This window comes from Numenius arquata, chromosome 5, assembly GCF_964106895.1.
Source record: "Numenius arquata chromosome 5, bNumArq3.hap1.1, whole genome shotgun sequence".
In the NCBI taxonomy this organism is placed as follows: domain Eukaryota; kingdom Metazoa; phylum Chordata; class Aves; order Charadriiformes; family Scolopacidae; genus Numenius; species Numenius arquata.
In genome coordinates, this window is record NC_133580.1 from 10,161,078 (window position 1) to 10,180,364 (window position 19,287).

The 19,287-nt window shown below is 46.8% G+C and overlaps 2 protein-coding genes across 5 annotated transcripts in view; one reads left to right on the plus strand and one right to left on the minus strand.

Annotated features, from left to right (window-relative positions):
* ATP1B4 (ATPase Na+/K+ transporting family member beta 4) lies at positions 1-10,691 on the plus strand. Of its 4 annotated transcripts, none has more exons than XM_074147309.1 (9): positions 1-151; positions 390-454; positions 2,484-2,646; positions 5,334-5,462; positions 6,179-6,283; positions 6,562-6,758; positions 7,409-7,465; positions 8,188-8,283; positions 9,214-10,691. In XM_074147309.1, exons 2-9 carry the CDS (start codon positions 392-394, stop codon positions 9,373-9,375), a joined length of 972 nt encoding a protein of 323 aa, XP_074003410.1. In that variant the 5' UTR covers positions 1-151; positions 390-391; the 3' UTR covers positions 9,376-10,691. The 4 variants fall into 4 exon arrangements, with proteins under 4 accessions (XP_074003410.1, XP_074003411.1, XP_074003412.1 ...); XM_074147310.1 differs by having other exon boundaries at positions 34-106; positions 9,214-10,666; XM_074147311.1 differs by having other exon boundaries at positions 138-193; positions 9,214-10,666.
* A 3,343-nt stretch (positions 10,692-14,034) lies between these two features.
* Positions 14,035-19,287, minus strand: part of LAMP2 (lysosomal associated membrane protein 2) — a 12,866-nt gene continuing 7,613 nt past the window's right edge. Inside the window, exon 9 of the mRNA XM_074147710.1 lies at positions 14,035-14,177. Coding sequence (XP_074003811.1) covers positions 14,035-14,177 — 143 coding nt within the window. The remainder of the gene's footprint in view (positions 14,178-19,287) is intronic.

Sequence of the window (19,287 nt, forward strand, 5' to 3'; positions counted from 1 at the left end):
GGACTTGGGTGCGGAGCAGGATGCTGCGAGGGTGCTGCAAAGGGCACCAGATGCCAGGGGGCTCGGGATGGGATCCTGTTGCATTGATCTCACCTCTCTCAGAAAAGCAAGTTATTTTTTGATCTTCTCCCGAACACCAACGTTCTGCACGGTAGGGAGGGAAAGCAGCGTGGTTCCCCGCAGACAGGCAAAGGTCTTGGTGCAGCTGCGCTCGCTCAGCCTTTTTGGGGGGTGCCGTGGGGCTTGGGAGCTGTGCTGGGGAGGGGGCTGTGACCATGGGTCCCCAAAGGCTGGGACAACAAGGCACCCATGATGGGGCTGGTGCTGCTGGGCTCAGCCCTGGGCTCCTGCACTGCTAATGCTCACATTTCTCCATGTTTCCCACCCAGGGATGGACGGGAATGCCAGCGCCGGGGGCACAGAGGGCCAGCACAGGAGCCCCCACCAGGAGGCGGTGAGTCTTTTGGGGGCTGCTGGCCACCCTCTGAGAGGCGAGTTGGGGGCTCCTGCCAAGGACCTGCTTTGTGGCTGATAAATATAGCTGCTTTGCTTTAGGAGATGTTTCTTTGTCCCTTAGGCAAAGTGTAAGGACTTTGCACTGAGAGAAGGGGCACCAGGGAGTCTGGATGGTGGTCCTGGGCAGTGAGGAAGGCTAGGACACCTGAGCATGGGCCACCCTCTGCACACCTGTCTTTCAGTAGGAGGAACCTGCTGTTGAGAGCTGACCTGGTCTGGGGTGAGGATGGGGAAAAGCCCGCAGCCTCCCCCAGGACACCCATGAATGTCAGCACAGCATGATCCCACCAGGGATGAACCCCAGCTTTGCTTTGCCACCCAGAGTCACCCAGGCTGCCATGGCCTGGGGCTGTTCAGTGTCCGTGGCTGCTCACCCTCCCTGCCCCAGCACGCTCCTACCCTGGCTCCTGCTGTAAAGTTAAAACACCTGGGAGGTGTTGCAATCCAGACCTAACCTAGCTCCCTAGCTCAGGAACCTCCATCAGGGACCTGGCAGTGGGGTCAACCTGTCCAGCTGCCCCACACAGACCTCCCTGCCTGCAGGGAGACCCCCACCCCCCACCCCAGCCTTCCCATGCTGCCACGGAGCCCCTGTGGTCTCTCCCAGCTAGCAGGATGGGACCCTTCATCAAGTGCTCTCAGCAAGGAACTGGGAGCGCTAGAAAATTTTCCCTCCTTGCAAAAGCCTTCTTCAGGGCAGAGCCATGGGGTTCCCTGGGTGAGAGCCCATAAGGGGCTATCCCCGTGTCCCCCAACAGCTCAAAGCATCGATAGCAGCTTCTTGGGCAAGGGCTCTGCATGCAGCGCATGAGCTGCCCTCGCTGCCTCCGAGCCGCAGCTGGTGTGAAATCCAAAGGGCTTTTCCCAAAGCAACACTGAGCATTGGTGCAGAGTCCCTCTGAGCTGTCCCCGTTACTCTGGCAGTCTGAGAAAAAGTTTCCAGAACAGCTGCTGGTAGCTCTTCATTTAACATGGACGAGAGCAGGAGGAAGTACTCTTCCTCCTCGTCCTCCTCCTCCTCCTCTTCCTCCTCCTTCTCTTCCTCCTCCTCCTCTTCTTCCATTGCTTGTCCCTCCACGGGTGTCCTGGCAGCCAGCAGCCCCTGCACCTCCTCTCCCATGTCCCTGCCAGTGACTAGTGCTGGTGCTGCTGCTTCCACACTCCAAAATCCTCTGGTTTCATCAGCGCTGCATGGTACAGGGCTGTGGCCATGCAGGAACTGGCTCAGAAAGGTCTCCAGCCCAAGGTGCGGGACCTGGGCCAAGCATTGCCTTCACTGTATGGGTGGCCACAGGCATTTTGCCGGCAGCAGTGCTCTGACGCAGGCGTGCTCCCAGAAGACACCCACTGGGGCTTTAACTGGGTCTGATTTGGGCAATCAGTGGGGTACAGAGAGATTTGTGCTCCTGAGCTCTGGACAAATGATTTCTCACCACGGAAGCAAAACACAAACTCTCACTGCCTGGAGAGATGCTTTTCCCTAGATCTTAGTGTAATTAAAAAACAACACCACCGGGATTTCTCCAAAGACTAAACACTTGCTCACATGCCAAGAAAAACAAATTGGATGACCTCTAAAATAATCCCGCCTGCTGTCATCTGTGATGATAGCATAGAAAATGTGCACTTGAGCTCAGAGGCGTTGCAGAAGCGTGGGAAAGAGCCCTGGCCCTCCCAGCTTGCAGGTTTTCTTTGGTCATGTTCATGCAGGTGGAAAAAAGATGAGTTTCTGTAAATGCCAGGACAAGGAGACAGTACCCGGTGTGACGGCAGTGACGTACATGTCATGGAAAAATGGATGCTGGGATCTAAGTCAGAACAGCCAAAACTGCCTCTCTTTAACTCAAGAGTGATGATGGGAAAATGGAAATTTGAAACATTTCCAGCTATTAAGTCCTTTTGCATTTATTTTTGGCCAATGAGATGTTCAGCTTGCATGTGGGGGTTGTGTTCTGTAACTCTTCCAGGAAAATAAGCATGAGGAGAAGGTTCAGGATCCTGACAGAGGGGAGGACAGGACCAAGGCAGAGATGGGGAGCAAAACATGGGCAGACCTGGCTGGGGAGATGAAGATGTTCCTGTGGAACCCGGAGGAGAGAACATGCCTAGGAAGAACAGCCAAGAGCTGGGGTAGGTCCTTGCTCGAGCCCTGCTTTCAGGGATCGTTGCCTTTTCTGCTTCACGATGGATGCACTTGCTGCTGTCCTTGATAGCTTGAACTGACCACCCCCCTCCCACATTTTCAGCGTAGATGTTTCTAACTAAGGCAATAAAGAACTAGTGAGGGGGACAAGCAGAAAATGTGGGAAAGTTACCCTTGGTTTGGATGTGAATGTTTACCGAGAATGTAAAAACAAGGATTTTGAGCTGCCCAAACTGTGTACTGGGAAGAAATTAAGAGCTTGACCAAGCGTGGGGGCTGCAGGTCAGTCTGCCACTGCCCTGCTGCCACCAGTGACCTGGCTCCTGCCTGAATAAGTCAGGAGCCCAGGGGGAGGTGGATTTGGGGTCAGTGTTGGTGGGGGAAGAGTGCCTGGGTTTGTGAGGCAGGCATTTTGGGGAGGTTGCACACCATGGGCCTGAGCAGCCCTCCTTGCCTGCATGTGCCCTGGCTCCGGAGAGGGAAGGGCTGGTCACTGTCACCCCACAGCTTCCTGGGGTGTGACACGGTGCCCGCAGCAGAGCCTGCAGGTGCTGTCAGGGCTGGTGGGCTGGGATGTGCCAGTGAGGGGTTTGAATGCCCTGTCTATTTTATCCATATCCGTGTGGCCTTCAAAAATTATCACTGAGCCCGGAGGTGCCCTGGGTGGTTCAGAGCAGCCCATGGATGCCGGGCTCAGAGACCAAGGTGCCACAGCACACGTGATGCCATCCACCCTTGCGGCTCTGTTCTCCCGACAGCATACAGCCCCCGCAGCAGGGTGAAAATACCCAGCCTCGGCCCAGCTTCATGTCCACATCCACACCAGCGCGAAGCTGCAAATTGTCAGGGGCTGCTGCTCGGCATTTGCAGCCCTTGGCACCCGGAATTGGCAACAGGCTCTCAAGCCCTGCAGCCTGCCCGTGCCCCCAAAGCACTCTGGGTCTTCTGCAAAGCCGGTGGGGACATCCAGGAGAAACAAAGGGAACTGCCCATGAGCACTGGAGGAGCCTGAAAACCCACAAGCACGAGTCTGGGGCTGACCTTGAAATCCACGTTTGCTCCCCCGTGCCTTTGCTGGCTGTGGAGGCAGCCTGGTTTTGTTGCTCCTTTGCTGGATGTATGGGAGCAGTATGGGGGTGACAGTCCTTAGGGACGTGGGTTTGGGTTTCTGGAGGCTCTGCCAGGTGCTGAGAAAAGCCCTGTGAGAGGACTTGCTCAGGCTGATGTGGATGTGGCCCTGGCTGGCTACTGCTGGAAGTTAGTTATTTACAGCCTCTGGGAGGGTGTAGTGTCCTTCTGTGCCCTGGGAGCACCATCATGTCCTATATGGCCCCACTGCCCTATGGAGACACATATCCCCAGCTGCACACGTGTGCACTCACATGCCTGCACAGGAGTGGCAGGAGAGAGGCATTGAGCTACTGTGAAAACGAAATATTCTTTTGAAATGAGAGTATTTGGAGGTGAATGGAGCTGAACTTTCCTGCTCTCATCTCACAGATGAGGAGGAGGAGGGAGTTTGCCCAGCCTGGGGCTGCTCCGCCATGCTGGCCCTGAAGGTGTTCCTCAGGGATGGGGATGCTCAGGGGACTTGGGCTGCCAAAATATAGGGAGCTGCCGGCCATAAGGTCAGCACTGGAGGCCCCAGCCCCTGGGTAGGGCTGCACCCTGGGCTCTGCCGGTGAAAATGCTTCCTGCTGCATTGCAGGACACATAAGAATGGCAACAGCAGCAGCACTGTGTCCCAACAAGTGTCAGCATGGCACCCCAGTGGCAGCTCCAGCGCTGCCAGGCTGGTGCAGAGGCACTGTCCCAGCATCATTGTGGCAGGGCTGGACATTGTCCCTGCTGTGCCGCCAGCAGCGGTGATGGTCGTCTGCCCCAGTTTGTCCCACAGCAGGACACGGCCCTGCAGTGGTTCCCAGCACCATGTCCCCAGCAGAAGCACGGCAGGAGTGCACATCTGCGTTCCCAGGGCTCCCTCCGAGCTGCCGGCATGTTTCTCCTGGGAAATGTTTGGGTTAGGGCTTCACTCTGCTTTCTGAGCTGCTGGGTTTTATTCATAGGCTGTGGCCTCTTGAGACACCCTCAGCCATCAGCCTGATCCAGAGGAAAAACAAACCCATTCCCTGGACGTCAGGGCTATGGAACAGCCAGCGGTGCCGCAGCCCCCGAGCGATGCGGCTTGCTTCAGTCCCAGTGCTGGGGTCCCTGCTGCGCCGTGACAGGAATTGGGGCAGGAGCATTGCCCCACAGCCCCCGTTGGGAATTCGGACATGCTGAAGCCACTGGGTTCCCTTGCGTGCTACCATGTCCAGAGCCCGGGGGAAGGACAAGAGCCAAGGTTGGGGTCTGTCTGTCCGAGAGAGCTGAGGCAGGTGGACCCATGGACTTGCTTCTGACCCAGCTCTGGGAAGGGCCGTGCAGCAAAACGGGTGCAGAGCCAAATGGCAGCTGCCCCGGCCCCAGGGCTGGGCAGGGAGTGTGTCTGGGTCAAACACACCTAAAAATGCAAGGGTCTGTGTGCGGAGGAGGACTGCGAGCTCCCACCTCCACGATGGACTCAGAGCTGCGGAGGACAGTGTGCTGAGCCTGGCTGTGCATCCCTGTGGGACACAGCCCGTGGGACGTGCTCTGGTTGCATTAACAGCAACGTGCCCTCTCTCTTTTGCAGGCTTGATCTTACTGTTCTACTTCATTTTCTACACGTGCCTGGCAGGAATGTTTGCCTTTTGCATGTACGTGATGCTGCTCACCCTGAGCCCCTACACGCCCACCTACCGGGACCGTGTGTCTCCACCAGGTACTTACTCCAATCAGCCCGGCCCCGGGCACCTCTGCTGGCACTCGCCTAGCCAAGTGCTACCAAAATGGCGTGGCAGGGACCTCGGGTAAAGCCCTGCTGGAGATTTTTAATTTTTATTCTAATCATGCTAATTATTAGGCTAATTACTCTAAGGCAAACAGGCAAGATTAGGCACTTCAAGGTGATGCCCAATCATTTCAGCTGCTTCCCTTTTATACCTCATATCTTCAAAATAACATGCAGATCAAGAGTAGCTTTTATGCATTATTAATTGGGGATGTCCTGGCAAGATAATGTTCAAAAATTCCGTTCCCTATGCAGCATTTTCCCTGTGTTCTCATGTTGGTGGGGAACACGAGGGCCCCTTGCCCTGCTCCCTGCCAGGAGCTGGCTGTGTGACTGGGAGCATGGGGAACCCCTCAGCCTCTGTGTGCAGCCCCAAGCCTGCCACTTTCCCACAGTGTTGCTGAGACCCTTCAGGTCTCCCATGTTTCCTGGGATATTTTGATGTGCATGGTGTTCTCTGGGTGTGAAATGGAGGTGAGGGATTAGGGGGCTGAGCAGAGAGTTTATTTGTGGGCTGGTGCTGCTGCTCTCGTGCCTGTGGCCAGCCCCAAGCCCGGCCACAGCACAACCAACCCCTGCAACATGCACTCCAAGCCTGTGGCCAGTCCACCCACGTCTGCTCTAACAGGAGCCGTTTCCTTCTCCAGGAGTAATGATCAGACCGTACTTGAACGGGTTCACCATTGCCTTCAATGTCTCTCAGCCCAACACGTGGCAACCCTACGTGGACAGCATGCACCACTTCCTAGCAGGTAAGCTCTTAGGCACTCCAGGAGTCATGTCAGCAAGTTGTTTGCATCCATGCACACAGTGGAGGGGTCTCCTCCTGAGGTGCAGACCAGCTCTTGGCATCTCACAAACCTCCATTCTAGAAAGGGAGGCTCATAAGGTGGTCACGAGAGCTTCTGTGCGAGGGAGACTTGCCTTTCCCAGTGGGACTTTCTAACTCCCTTGACATGCGGATGTACCCTGAGCGCATGGGTCTGTGCAGGTCTCGAGAAACATTAACGAGTCTCTTGGTCCCCACCAGCTTATGATGACAAAGTTCAAGAGGAGAAGAATATTGAGTGTGTCTCAGGACAGTACTTCATCCAAGGGGGCAATGAAAGCGAGGAGAAGAAGGCCTGCCAGTTCAAGCGCTCGCTGCTGCAGAACTGCTCTGGCATTGAGGACCCGACATTTGGCTACTCTAAAGGCCAGCCCTGCATCCTGCTGAAGATGAACAGGGTACAGAGAAAGCCCCTTCTCTTAATTCCTTCTTTCCGTGCATCCCAGTGTGACAGAGTAAAGACCATGCAGGGACTGAAACTCGTCTATTTCTCAGGCCCATAGTAAAAGGGAACTAGAATCCCAAAACCTGTTGGCTCATACCTACTAGAAAACATAAAAAAGGAACTCCAAAAAAAACTTGCTCAATTTAATTTGCTGAGACCTGAGTGCTTGGAGGGTCTTGTGCCAGGTGCCTGAGTGGGACGAACCGAGCTTTAGGGCTACACCCCAGACCCCTCTCTCTTTATAATGGGAATTTTTATAGAATTGAGTTTATTTGAAATCTTCAAATAGCATGGTGGCTCAGCGTATGGTGCTGGCAAAATAAATGTGGTGTGTGTGTGAGTTGTGTGGGGAGGTGGCTGTATTGCTCCAGGGACTCTGGACTCTCTGGATGCTCTGCTCTCCCTCTGCTCTCAGGCTCTGATCCCGCACTCGGGCACGGGCAAGCTGCACTGCAAGGGGGGCAGACACTGCTTTTGGGGGCACGTAACTCCTGTCCTCAGCAATGTGACTGGCATGTAGAAGAGCTTAAGCCCTGGAGAAGGGAGGTGGCACATGCTTGGCACTGCATTTCTTACCAGCATGGATGTCTCTTATTTTTGCAGATCATAGGCTACCGCCCTGGAGCTGGGGTCCCCGTGAGCGTGGACTGCAAAGTGCAGGTACTGCTTTCGTTCATGCTCAGCAGCACGGTGCGTAGAAGACCAAATGTCTCCCTTTGATGGACCCCAACAATATCTTTCCTCATTTCCACCCCAAACACTCACAGGACCCAGCGCTGGCGATGCCTCTGGGTGCAAGTCGGGGCTGATCTGCTGAGAATGACAGAGGCCACCAGTCTCCTTCTTCCCACCCTGTCCCTCACCCTCCGCGCTGCCAGCTCCTGCCAGCCTCACCGGCAGTGCTCAGCTCAGCCCCTGAGGGCAGGCTGGGTGCCGGGGTGCCAGCAAGAGCCTGAAGCTGGGGGGGAAGAGGCAGGAGCTTCTCACGTCCATCCCCACCCGCTCCACAGGACCCTCGATCCTGGGGAGCACCCTGCAAGCCAACAGCAATAGTGTGAAGGAAGGGCTCCCACTGCCCGGGCAGCAGCTGGGTCATACCCTTAGAGAGCAATAAAGCAGTAGGCAAGTGCAGAGAGGGATTGACAGGCAGCAAATTCTGTAACCTTTGCCTGTGCCTTCATAGACCCTTTATGCTCTGGCTCGCCGCAGCCACAGCTGTCTGTCCCAGCAAACACGCTGCGTCCAGCAGGCAGGAGCAGCCAAGCCCTGATGTGAATTTGCGAGAAACGTCTGTAATAAAGCTCCTTCACCTTGCTCTGAAGGGAGCTGTATTTTGTGTCCCACATGCTATCTGTGTACCTTTATTTTTTTTCCAATCACAGAAAGGCAATGAGAGTGATCTCAGGTCGGTGGACTTCTACCCTGGAAACGGGACGTTTGATCTCATGTATTATCCCTACTATGGCAAGATGACTCACGTGAGTAAGGACTCTGGCATCTTTGTTAAGTCTCCTTTGGAAGGAGAGGGCAGGAGCTGCTGCACAGGGTACAGATGTGCTTTCTGGCTATTTTGGGCAGATGCAGGCAGGAGGGAGGCCACAGGCACTGGGATTACAGTGCTCTATTTCTGTCTCCGACAAACTGTGGGAAATCCTTGGGGACTCCAGTTGCCCCTTGCCAGCAATGGGACTGATTAGATTTATCGTCTGGAGACTAAGACTGGCTTTGCTAGCTCCCAGAGAAGGTCTCAACACCAGCGTTTTCCCAGGACGTCAGGGGTTAGGTGACACAAGAGGAAAAACAGGGGACTTCTGTCAAAGCTATGACAAAACCACTTCAGGCTAGGTGGCTCTGAACAGAGCAGTCCAACATCGGTGGCTCTTTCTGAACGTGCTTGCCACCACTGCTTTGGTCTGCTCTGGGCTGAACAGCCTTAGGAGGTAACGTACCTTCACACCAAAAGCCAAAAGGGAAGATGAGGCAGGCACGAGACTCCTATTGTCATACTGCTGCTGGCTGAGGATGAGTAACAGCCCCAGACGCCAGGTCTGCATGTCCTTTGAGCATACAGATCTGAGGAACACCATGGATTTCTTATTACAAGCCATAGGTTGGTTTCTAGAACAGCAGAAAATATTTGAGTCCCGTTATCTGGTGTTATTTGTCCTGACTAATCAACCCAAGAGGCACGGTGCAGTGCAAAACCCCACCGTGACCCTCTCCCTCTGAGGCACCAGCACAGAAAGGCTCAGCTTCAGCATCCCGAGGGACCAGGATGGACATCAGGCAAACACACTCAGATGCCTGGGAACTGTGAACCAATTACTCATGATTTTTACCGAACACGAAAGCACTGCCTGCTTTTCTGCTCTCTCTTAAATTTACACTTAAATCTCCCTTGTTTTCAGGTCAACTATACGTCCCCACTGGTGGCTATGCACTTTACAGATGTGAAGAAGCATAATTTGGTCCATATTCAGTGCAGCCTGAATGGGAAAGGTATTATCAACAACCTTAACAGTGATCGCTTCCTGGGCCGAATCATCTTCACACTCAGCATTGGAAAGTAGTCGCTGCAAACACTGGGCACTTAGATTAAGTCAATCAGAGGCTTTTCCCTCTTTAAAGCCAGCATTTTTTTCTGCTAGAAAAAACAGGTACATGGAGATTTTTGTTAATTTATTTTTTTGTTCTTAGTTAGGAAACAAATGAGATGCAATGGAGCGTGGAACCACATTTTTCATCATCTGATGTAAATCATTATTAGTAAAAATTAAAAGTTATCTCCTGGGCAGAGAACCTGCAAAAGCATTTCAGTTTTGATTAAAAAACCTCTGGTATCTGAACACTGTTTTCATAAGGTCTTTTACAAGTAACCCCTGTGGAATGCATTTTTCCTGGCTTTAATCTTTATCATAGTTTTACGTGCATTTCTCAGGCAAAAGCTAACAAGAGGGTAGTTTATTAGCACTATTCTTGTTAAAATAATAAACAGCAAAAAATCTGGATTATGCCTGCTATGACAGTTAAAAAGTGAAAATGGCAGCTCTCAAAACACCTCCCAGGATCTTTGGCACCAGGAGCATCTTGACTGCTGCATTTTACACAGCTTGTGCAGCACACCCAAGGTGTTGGAGCAAAGGCCATGTAGAAAATCATTTGCCCTTGAACCTTTCCAACTGTTCCCTTCTGAAGTGGGAACATTAATGCATTTCTCCCTCCTCCTCCTCACTCCAGTACTTCTCTTTGCCCCAGGAATCCTCATCAAGTCTATTAGGCTGGGACAAGTGAAAGGAGCTCTTCTCTCCCTATCACACTTTGCAGGTTGACGGCTCCTCCTTCCCCTGTTCAGGCACAGAAACGCCAGTGAAATGTGTTAGAACACCCCAAAATATTTCAGGCCTGTTCTTCCCTGTTCCAGAGAGGTCACAGCTATCACGCTGCAGAAAACCGCAGGGAAACGCTTAGTTATTTCAGCATTGAGGGGTCAATGCTGGTATTAGTGAAGTCATTAATTTATCGTCCTCAAAGGCCCCCGAAGCACACCCGCCCTGCTCAGAGCAGGGTGCTGCAACCTCTGCTGTGTGGGCAGCCCGACCCTGCCGTGAAGGAACAGCCTTCGTATCCGACAGAGGTGAAATACGCTCTGCGTGTTACGAGCTGTGAGAACACGGCAGGAAAGGACACCTCAGGATAATGTACTAGTTGGAAAGCACACTTACTAAAATTACTGTCTGAACAAGAGCATTATGGTATGTTTGTCCTACATCCTAGTCCAGGTACTTAATCTGCCATCATTTCCTGATCTATATAAGTCTCTAAGAAGTCATTTTTTTGTATTAAAAATAAAGTGACTACAGTAAAATTAACTCTATGGAACCGTTCTTAAAACACCGGTGTAAAAGATGCAGTTTGTGACTTCACCTGCCTGTGCTGGCCAGACAGGGACTGAATTTCAAAGCAGCACATAATGTGATCCTGGCATTTTGATTAACTTCCTAGGGCCAAAGCGCTCAGAAGCCCAGTACAATAAGACTCGCTATATGCTAAGTAGGACAACCGATCATCTGGCAAAAACTATTTATTAAGAACTGTTAAAAACCTGAACCAGAGGTGGTTTTGGAACTAATTTTGTGGCTATCGATGGCTACAGGCTGTTCAGAAGGGATACGCGAGGAAGGAGGGGCAGAGGTATTACCTGCACCTGCGTCAGGGCAATCCCTGGTATCAGCACAGACTGGGGGGCTAAAAGCAGCCCTGCTGAGAAGGACATGGAGTACTGGTGGATGAAAAGCTGGACATGAGCCAACAATGTGTGCTTGTAGCCCAGAAGGCCAACTGTATCCTGGGCTGCATCAAAAGCAGTGTGCCCAGCAGGTCGAGGGAGGTGATTCTGCCCCTCTACTCTGTTCTGGTGAGACCTCACCTGTAGCACTGCATCCAGCTCTGGAGCCCTCAGCACAGGAAAGACATGGACCTGTTGGAGCGGGTCCAGAGGAGGCCCATAAAAATGCTGAGAGGGCTAGAGCACCTCTCCTGTGAGGACAGGCTGAGAGTTGGAGCCTGGAGAAGAGAAGGCTCTGGGGAGACATTATAGCCCCTTCCAGTGCTTAAAGGGGGCTACAGGACAGCAATGGGACAAAACTTTATTTATATTTATTCCCTACCTGCCTATTGGAAGGATTAATGAAGCAGTTGATCCTTTTGCAGAAGCTAGACCCATGCTTTGATCCAATCAACAAAGAAAGATTGACTAATGGGGATGTAAATGCGCAAACAGCTTAGAAGATAAAGTTTCTGTTTTCCCGCCAACATCCAGATCCAGGCACGTTGACAATCCCCCTGGGAAAGCTCTCAGAAATGGCATGTGTGTCTACTTACACTAAACCAAAGCTTTATAAACACCGTAGTTAACTTTATTTTCCATACACATTCTGCTTTCAGCATATTTGTACAGTCATTTCAAGATTTTGAGAATTGCATACATGACTCTTCATGCTACAACAACCTTAAAGTGCTGGCTCAATTCTCAATTTTTGACTTCTATTGAAGCCCAAAATAATACTTTATATGTATATATAAAATATATATATATGTGCATCTAGGAAATTGCCACATTTAATAAAATAACCTAGCAAAAGTGATGCAAAATACTTTGATCTGCAATCTGAGCATGAAACCGTAGATGGAATCCATCTGCTGGCAGCAGAGAAGCACCACACTCTGACAAGCAGGTGTTACTCAGAAACTGCCAGTCTCAAAATAATTCACCATTTACCACTCTGGCAGGAAAATCAAGTATTACGAGAGCAAAGGTACAACACAAACAACCAAGACAACCCCAGAGCACACAGTCCAACTCAGCAGCATTAAATTACACTCCTAAAAAAAACCCAGCTTGGTTCAAGAGCCCATTTGCAGTACAAAACCCAGTTTTATCAGATTCAGGTAAAGTTTTTCTTTTGTCACAGTGAGGACAAGAATAATTGAATGTACAGGTATTTCTCAAACATCAAAACTAACTCTTTAGAAGTCTCCTTTCCCTGAATATAGAGCTATTGTGAGTTACTTAACATCAGTGTTGACTGCCTCCTTTGTGCATACGAATTACTGAAGGTGCTTTCCCTACAACACAGATACAGGCTCACTGCACAAAGAGATTAAATATTAAAGTAGCTTTAGTAAATACTTGCTGCAGAGGACAGAAACTTTGTGTGCCATCAGTAGCTCTCTGCAGACCTGGTAGCTCCTGAGCTGTCCCACAGTTGGGCATCAGGGTTCATGAGCTGCAAAAGACTTTGACCAAGATGGACTAAAGAGGCTGAAAGAGCAAGAGGCTTCTTTCATCCTAACATGAACCTGATGGGAATGAAGCAGAGCACAACCACAAACAACTAGCTTCTATTTTGGTACAGTTTAGATACGGCACATAGAATTGCAAAAAGTATGGCATTAATAACAAAGAAAGCATCTTCAAACAAGTCAGATGCTCTCCTTCCTTTGGAAGTCACCTTCTTCACTAGATATATCTATTAGTTTCTGCTTTATGATCACCTTTCCTCACACTAGAAATTTTGTGCTCTTACACTATTCAACTGTTGTTTTGGGAGAGCAATAATTAGGAGGTTAAAGGCAGATTCATCCTATCAAAATAAATTGGTTTTACAGCTTCGCTTGCATTTCTAGATCATAGCTTTTCAGTGATCTTCTGTTAACCCATGAAAGCTGCCCAAAGGAACCGCAGGAATCTGAACAATCTGCATTCTTAGTCTTTGAGAGCTCTCAAAATACTCCTGAGCCTCACATGGACCGGTGCTGAAATGCTGCACAGTTTCTTTTATGTGCACAGAATCAAAGCTGAGACAAACTGCAGCCAGTGAAATTCCATCCTCCCACCCTCATTTCACAATTGAGCTCAGAACAAAAGGGAAAGCACAATCAAACAAAATAGCACAGGACACGTTTCCTTTAGCAGACTGTTGGCTTTTCTGAGTAGTGACAGTTCTCCAGGACTAAGCCTTATCTTAGTGAATAAAGACATTAAAGACATCATGCCAATGCAAAGCTATATAACATACATTAGCAGTCAACTTCTCCCTACTGATGTTAAACAAATTAATTTACTAGAAGAATCAGATGTTCTTCTCATATTATGTTACTTTATTAGTGAGATGAGGTACTACCTTTACATTCAGAAGGAATAGAAAATTCAGACTGATTCACAAGAACAAGCTGCTAATGAAAAAAGACAACAGCCGTATGCCCAGTTGCCAATAAAAGTCTGTTAAGAGCTTGGTATTTTCCCATAGCACGTACAGTCCCTTCCAACATAACAGTCACACTTTTAATTATGGTCTTAGCTTTAGCATTATCTGAGATAAGCTGGATGCAACTAGAAATTTCCTTGTATAAAAAGATTAAACAACAGAAATAAAAATTCATAGATGTCATCTTTACTCAAAATAAGCACATTTCTCACTTGGACAGACATCAACCCTACTCAATTCTACGGTCCTCAGAACACTTTCTCCAAAATCATACAGTAGCTTCAAGTAATTCTGCAACTCCTCTTCAGACTCATGGCATGTTATTCTGTTGTGTTTTTTAATTTTTTTTTTAAATAAAGAAACTATGAATTAATTAGTTTTTCTTCTTTTTAAAGGAGCTAATCAGGGAGACTGGAAAAAGAGAAGGGCAGGGAAGGTGGCAACAGAGATGGAATTAAGAGGTTATACAGACTGATAGCCAGTACGACTTTTTCTTCTTCCAATGATGTAAGATATAAAGACAAGAATGATAAGGAAGCCGAGTGCCATGCCCACTGCGATGGGAATAAGAAAGTTCAGGTCAGAATCAGCAAGGCATTCTTCAGCTGCAGAAAGAAGAAAAACAAAAAAGGCAAGGGAAAATAAATTAGTAAAGGAAATCAAGCATTAGAAACCAAAGAAAGCAAGAAGCAAACGCATTTTTGAGAACTTTCACTGTATTAGATACATCTAAAGTAAAATCAGTATTGAATAAAGAATTGACAGAAAGATTGATTTCTTTACATATATATACTACACAAATGATCTGTATTGGTAACATACTTCTTCCAATTTGTACATTTAGTTTTATCTTCCTCTAGTGAGCAGCTACTCAGATTAGAAATGTGAGAACAAAGCAGCAGTTTGAGCATGCATTAGCTGATCACACCTCAGAGTTAACAGCAATAGAGCAACAAAAAAAAAGACAGGCTGGCACATTACTGCCTCATCCAAGTGACTTCCCAAACCTTCAAGTCACCAGCACTTCTCTAGGTTCTAGACATGAAGAGCAGTAACAGTCAGCAAACCAAGTAACAAAGTAGAAACTTACTGAAAACTGCAAGAGACAGCAAAGATACATATGCTCAAAGCACTGAATGGAAAACACTGAAAGACTCTCTCTTTGAGTGGGCAACTTTATTTATTTTCAATGCAAATACAAGAAAGAAGTAAGTTATCAGTTTCAGCTGAGAACTATGCAGTTATTACCGAAATCAACAGAGGAGAAAAAAGAAGAGACAGCTGTAATGCTACAGAGGTCTTCAATGTACAGGTTGTAAAATACGCGATGAACTCCTCGCTGATACAAACACCGATGCAAGGATTAGCAAACACCACTGGAACCGATTCCAAACCCAGTGATAGACCCGAGACATGGAGGCAGGGCCGGGTGTTCTTCCCCTGTTTGCAAAGAGAGCAGAGCTCCACCTGCGCGGCACCAAGACGAGATGTCCAGGGAGATACGGCACAGCACCTCTGTACTGCTTCAACACTCCAAGGGTGCTTGACTTCCATGCTTTCAATAAAGCAGAACTCCTTATAAAACGTTTTTCCTTGAGTTTATATTAGAACAAAGTGTCACACACACATTCAATGCTTTATGAAAAGTTAGCTATTGTTCTAAGTGAATATTTAAACCATTTGACCATCTGAATCAGCCTTAGTTATGGGAAATTTACTGTCTTGATTTAGCCCACTACAGTCTAGGACACACTTGCCACTACCCCTTCATGAAAGGCTACGCAAAGCCTTTGGCTACGAGGAACAAAAACAACTCACAGGGGTTCAGCTAAACTTGGAGAATCTGAAGGCACCTCCTGCCAAGCAGAGCAATACTTGGAAGGGGAAGGGGGAAAAAAAGGAGAAAGGAAATATGTACATTATACAGTGAGCTACTTCAAAATATTCCAACTACTGAGAAAGCATTTAAGCATCTTACAAAGAGAACTGCATTTGATGTTTAGTCATCTTTGTTCACTGAAGATCAACATACACAATTTAATTACTACATGCTGGATAATGGGTCATTAATACTAAACATGAATGAATTTGCTAAGGATGAAAGGTGCCCAGCAGGCAGTGACAGAAATTCCCATTCTCTTTTCTCTAAAGGAAGGAGATCACTGCAATCACTACACTATGGCACTGTTACAAGGAATTCCCAGGGAAAAAAAAAAAAGTTTAAAGTTCATACCAGGAACATTCCATTCTTTACCTCTCCAGTTTGCCACTGTTGTTGGCACACATCTGTCCGTGTATTGTTCCTGTACAATGGTTAGAAGCTTCAGAGAAGTGTTTTAAAATGCAGAACCTGGTAACTCTCCAGCACAAGCAGACTCCACATTCAGGCCAGGAGCAGCAGCTTTTTAGCTTTTTTGACAGATTTGGTCAAATGTGTCTCCATTCAAAATAATAAAAAATTTTGGCCCCCGATGTTTTTAGTCCCAGTATAAAAAGCATCTTCCCTTTTAATGCCAACCATGAGATGCAACTGACAGCCCAAAACTTTGTGGTTTTATTGGTGTATGTTATACAATAGAGAACACTGTGGTAAGCTTAAAAATTAAAAAATAACAACGAAACAAAAAGGCATTGGCTGGAAAAGCTTCTTTTGAGGACTCCTAGCATGGCCTCTTTAAGCTAAAATATCAGAAATCTTGGTATCTTATAGAACAATTTTAATATTTAGTAAACTGTATATAAGGCACAGTCAATAGTAATCAAAAACTGCAGTCTATGATAATTATACACATTAATATTCAACATCCACAAGCATACACAACTTAAATGCTGTTTCCACAAACCAGAACAAAACCATTTTTATTCACATAATGCCACTGTATATTTTTAATATTCTGAAATTAAAAGTGTAGTAATTTTGGAAGAACTGAAATTAATCAATCAATTGATTATGAACCAGAACTTACTCCAAGTTGTTAGGTTCAAACATAAACCATGACAATACATTCTGCATCATTTCTTAACCAGGTCTGTTCGAAAAACAAACCGTTTGCTTGACTCTCTTTAACACTATAATCTCCCTCTCATTATTTAAAATGGTTATGCCTTTCCCCAACAGCCCATCAGTCAATCATCCACAAAACCCTGACCTCCTCCCCAAAAGACAACAGCAACAGTCCCCCTTCCCAAACATCACAACTAACAGACTCCTAATTCCACAAGATACTACTGTAGCTTTACCATTACTATACAATACAAAGTCCAATCTTCCAGTGTCTACATACTCACTGCAAGTCTCCAGGAGAGACAACAATACTAGTGATAGAATTACAGTTAAAAAAAATAAAATAATCTTTTGACAAAAAAAAAAAAAAGTCTTTGCACTTATTACAGGACAGCACTAACTCCTGCTTGTTCCAAGTTTTGTCACAGACTCTTGCAGACTGATTTGTAATGATGATTTGTCAGAAATTTGATGTCTGCAGTTCCCTTGTAGTTTAAATTCACTTTGACTGATTTACATCCTTAGGAGCCCCACTGTTAAGCTCTTTAACCAGAGTCTATTAAAATATTTGTATTTTCCTTTATGTTAAAAAAGCTTCAGCTGACTTCAGCTTACACTTCAGAAAGGTGCTAGCATTATTTTGACTTTGCGTAGCAGATAAGGAGGTAGCTTTAACATAATGATTATAGAATTAGTGCAGGCTAGAACCCAGAAGAAAGAATATAGGATTAGACTGCACTTTTTCTTCTTGTCATATGCCGATAGAGTTCACAAGATGGGCCAGAAAGAGGTATGGTAAAGGCAAGGACTAGTGCCCCTCCTGATGCAGAAAAAAATATATAGTAGTACTGTTACCAGAAGAACTAGCAGCACAGACAGGATCAACACAGCTTCTACCTTAGAGGATGAAGCTACTAATGAATTCCTGGAAGGCTCCCTAAGGCTTTCCCACTTTTGGTGAATGCAGAGACCAATCTAATTTTCCAGGACAACCGCAAGAAGAAACTGAAGCATTCACGGCTGTACACCAATTTAAGATGGCTAGCAAAATCAACCATAAAAACATCTTGTCTGCATGGAGCTACAACTGACAAAAAGGTTACAAGCGGATTTCTGATGGTGAACCAGATGTACAGTGTCTCTAATAGTTCAAGCTGTCTTCTGCCAGTGGGTTGTACCCAAGCACACTTCAGAATGTGCTGCAAAACAAGGCATTAACACGCAGACAACCGAGGAGTCCTTGAGGAGCACCTTCACCAGCTATGTAAGAGAATCTCCGATATAGACTGATTCACCTTGACCTTACTCATTTAGTTTATTTTCTTTAAAAACAGAGAGTACAAGATGTCTGTTTTCAAATTAGTTAAAAAATGTGAACAAGTTTCCTTAAGAAATAGAACGATCTTTATTATTTAGAGCACATGTCGAACAGGTTAACAGTTCCCTATGGAGCAATACATACAGGAAAACTAGTGGTTTTATAACAACAGGCAGTCAGGTGAAACTTAGATGTTTTTTGAACCAGTTATCTACACATCAGTCTAGGAGTACCTTAATCTCTGAGCCAACGTACTTGCAAAGGAAGATTAACTTGCAGGTTTCTGCAAACATTTCTGGTATTGTTCAATTTTAGGAGTAGTTTGCGCTAATCTTCTATATTGTCACTTAGAAACTGTGCTCAGGTCAAAAATTTGCATGGTCAGATGAATACAGTGTGGTAACTACTCCTTTAACAGAAATGCACATGTAACTGGTGCCACTGAACATCAGCCACCAAAATGCTAAAAATCTACATGAATTTCTGCATTTAAGGATATATTAATACGAAAGTCATTAGATCCACTTTTTTTTTTAAATTAAAATGGAAAGTCTTGCAGCCTGTTTCAGGATTGAACACATAGTAGTTCCCCACTTTCATTAAAATTAATTTCAGTAACTGATGCAAAATTCAAGCTGTAGACTACAAGCTACAGTAAGCATTATCCACCCATCCTTGCTTCCCTAGCTTGTGTCGAGTAAACTGTTTTCACCAAAAAAAAAAAATTACTGAAAGAAGTGTATTTTATTATTTGTATACAAACATGCCACAGATATCTCTACAACCCTAGAAAACACTAACAAAACACTAAACCAGCTTTGATGCAGGCTAAACTCATTCTAAAGGGGGAGACAATGTTACGTTCATTAAATAACTAGTTTAGGCAGCTCATGTTATGACATATGCAAAAAAGCCACACTTACCTAAAAGTCTAAAGGACTTTTTTTTTTTTCCCATGCAGTAAAAACTATATATTACAGCACAAGGAGGCCAGAGGAAAACACTGTGCAGCAAGGGTTAGTCTCTACAGAGCTGCAGTTTAAGAACAGTCTAGTTGCACTGCATTTTTAAGCTAGTTATCCTTTCCATACAGCAAGGGAAAAACAGGTGTTGTGGGTCCATCTCAGACTCGTTTGGCCTTTGCATTCTCAACATTAATAAATGCTACACAGCAAACAATCAAACACAAAGTACATTAAACATTCAGAATGCCAGTGGCGGGCAGTTATAATGTGAATTTTGGTTGGCAGAGAACCATTCAAGATGAAGATTTAAAGACAGCTCAAGCTGCAACAACAGATACTGGCTCATTAAATGTAAGCATCTTTAAACAATGGCCATTCAAAGCAACAAGACAGACCAGTTCTGTGCAGAGTATGATATAAAGTTAAGT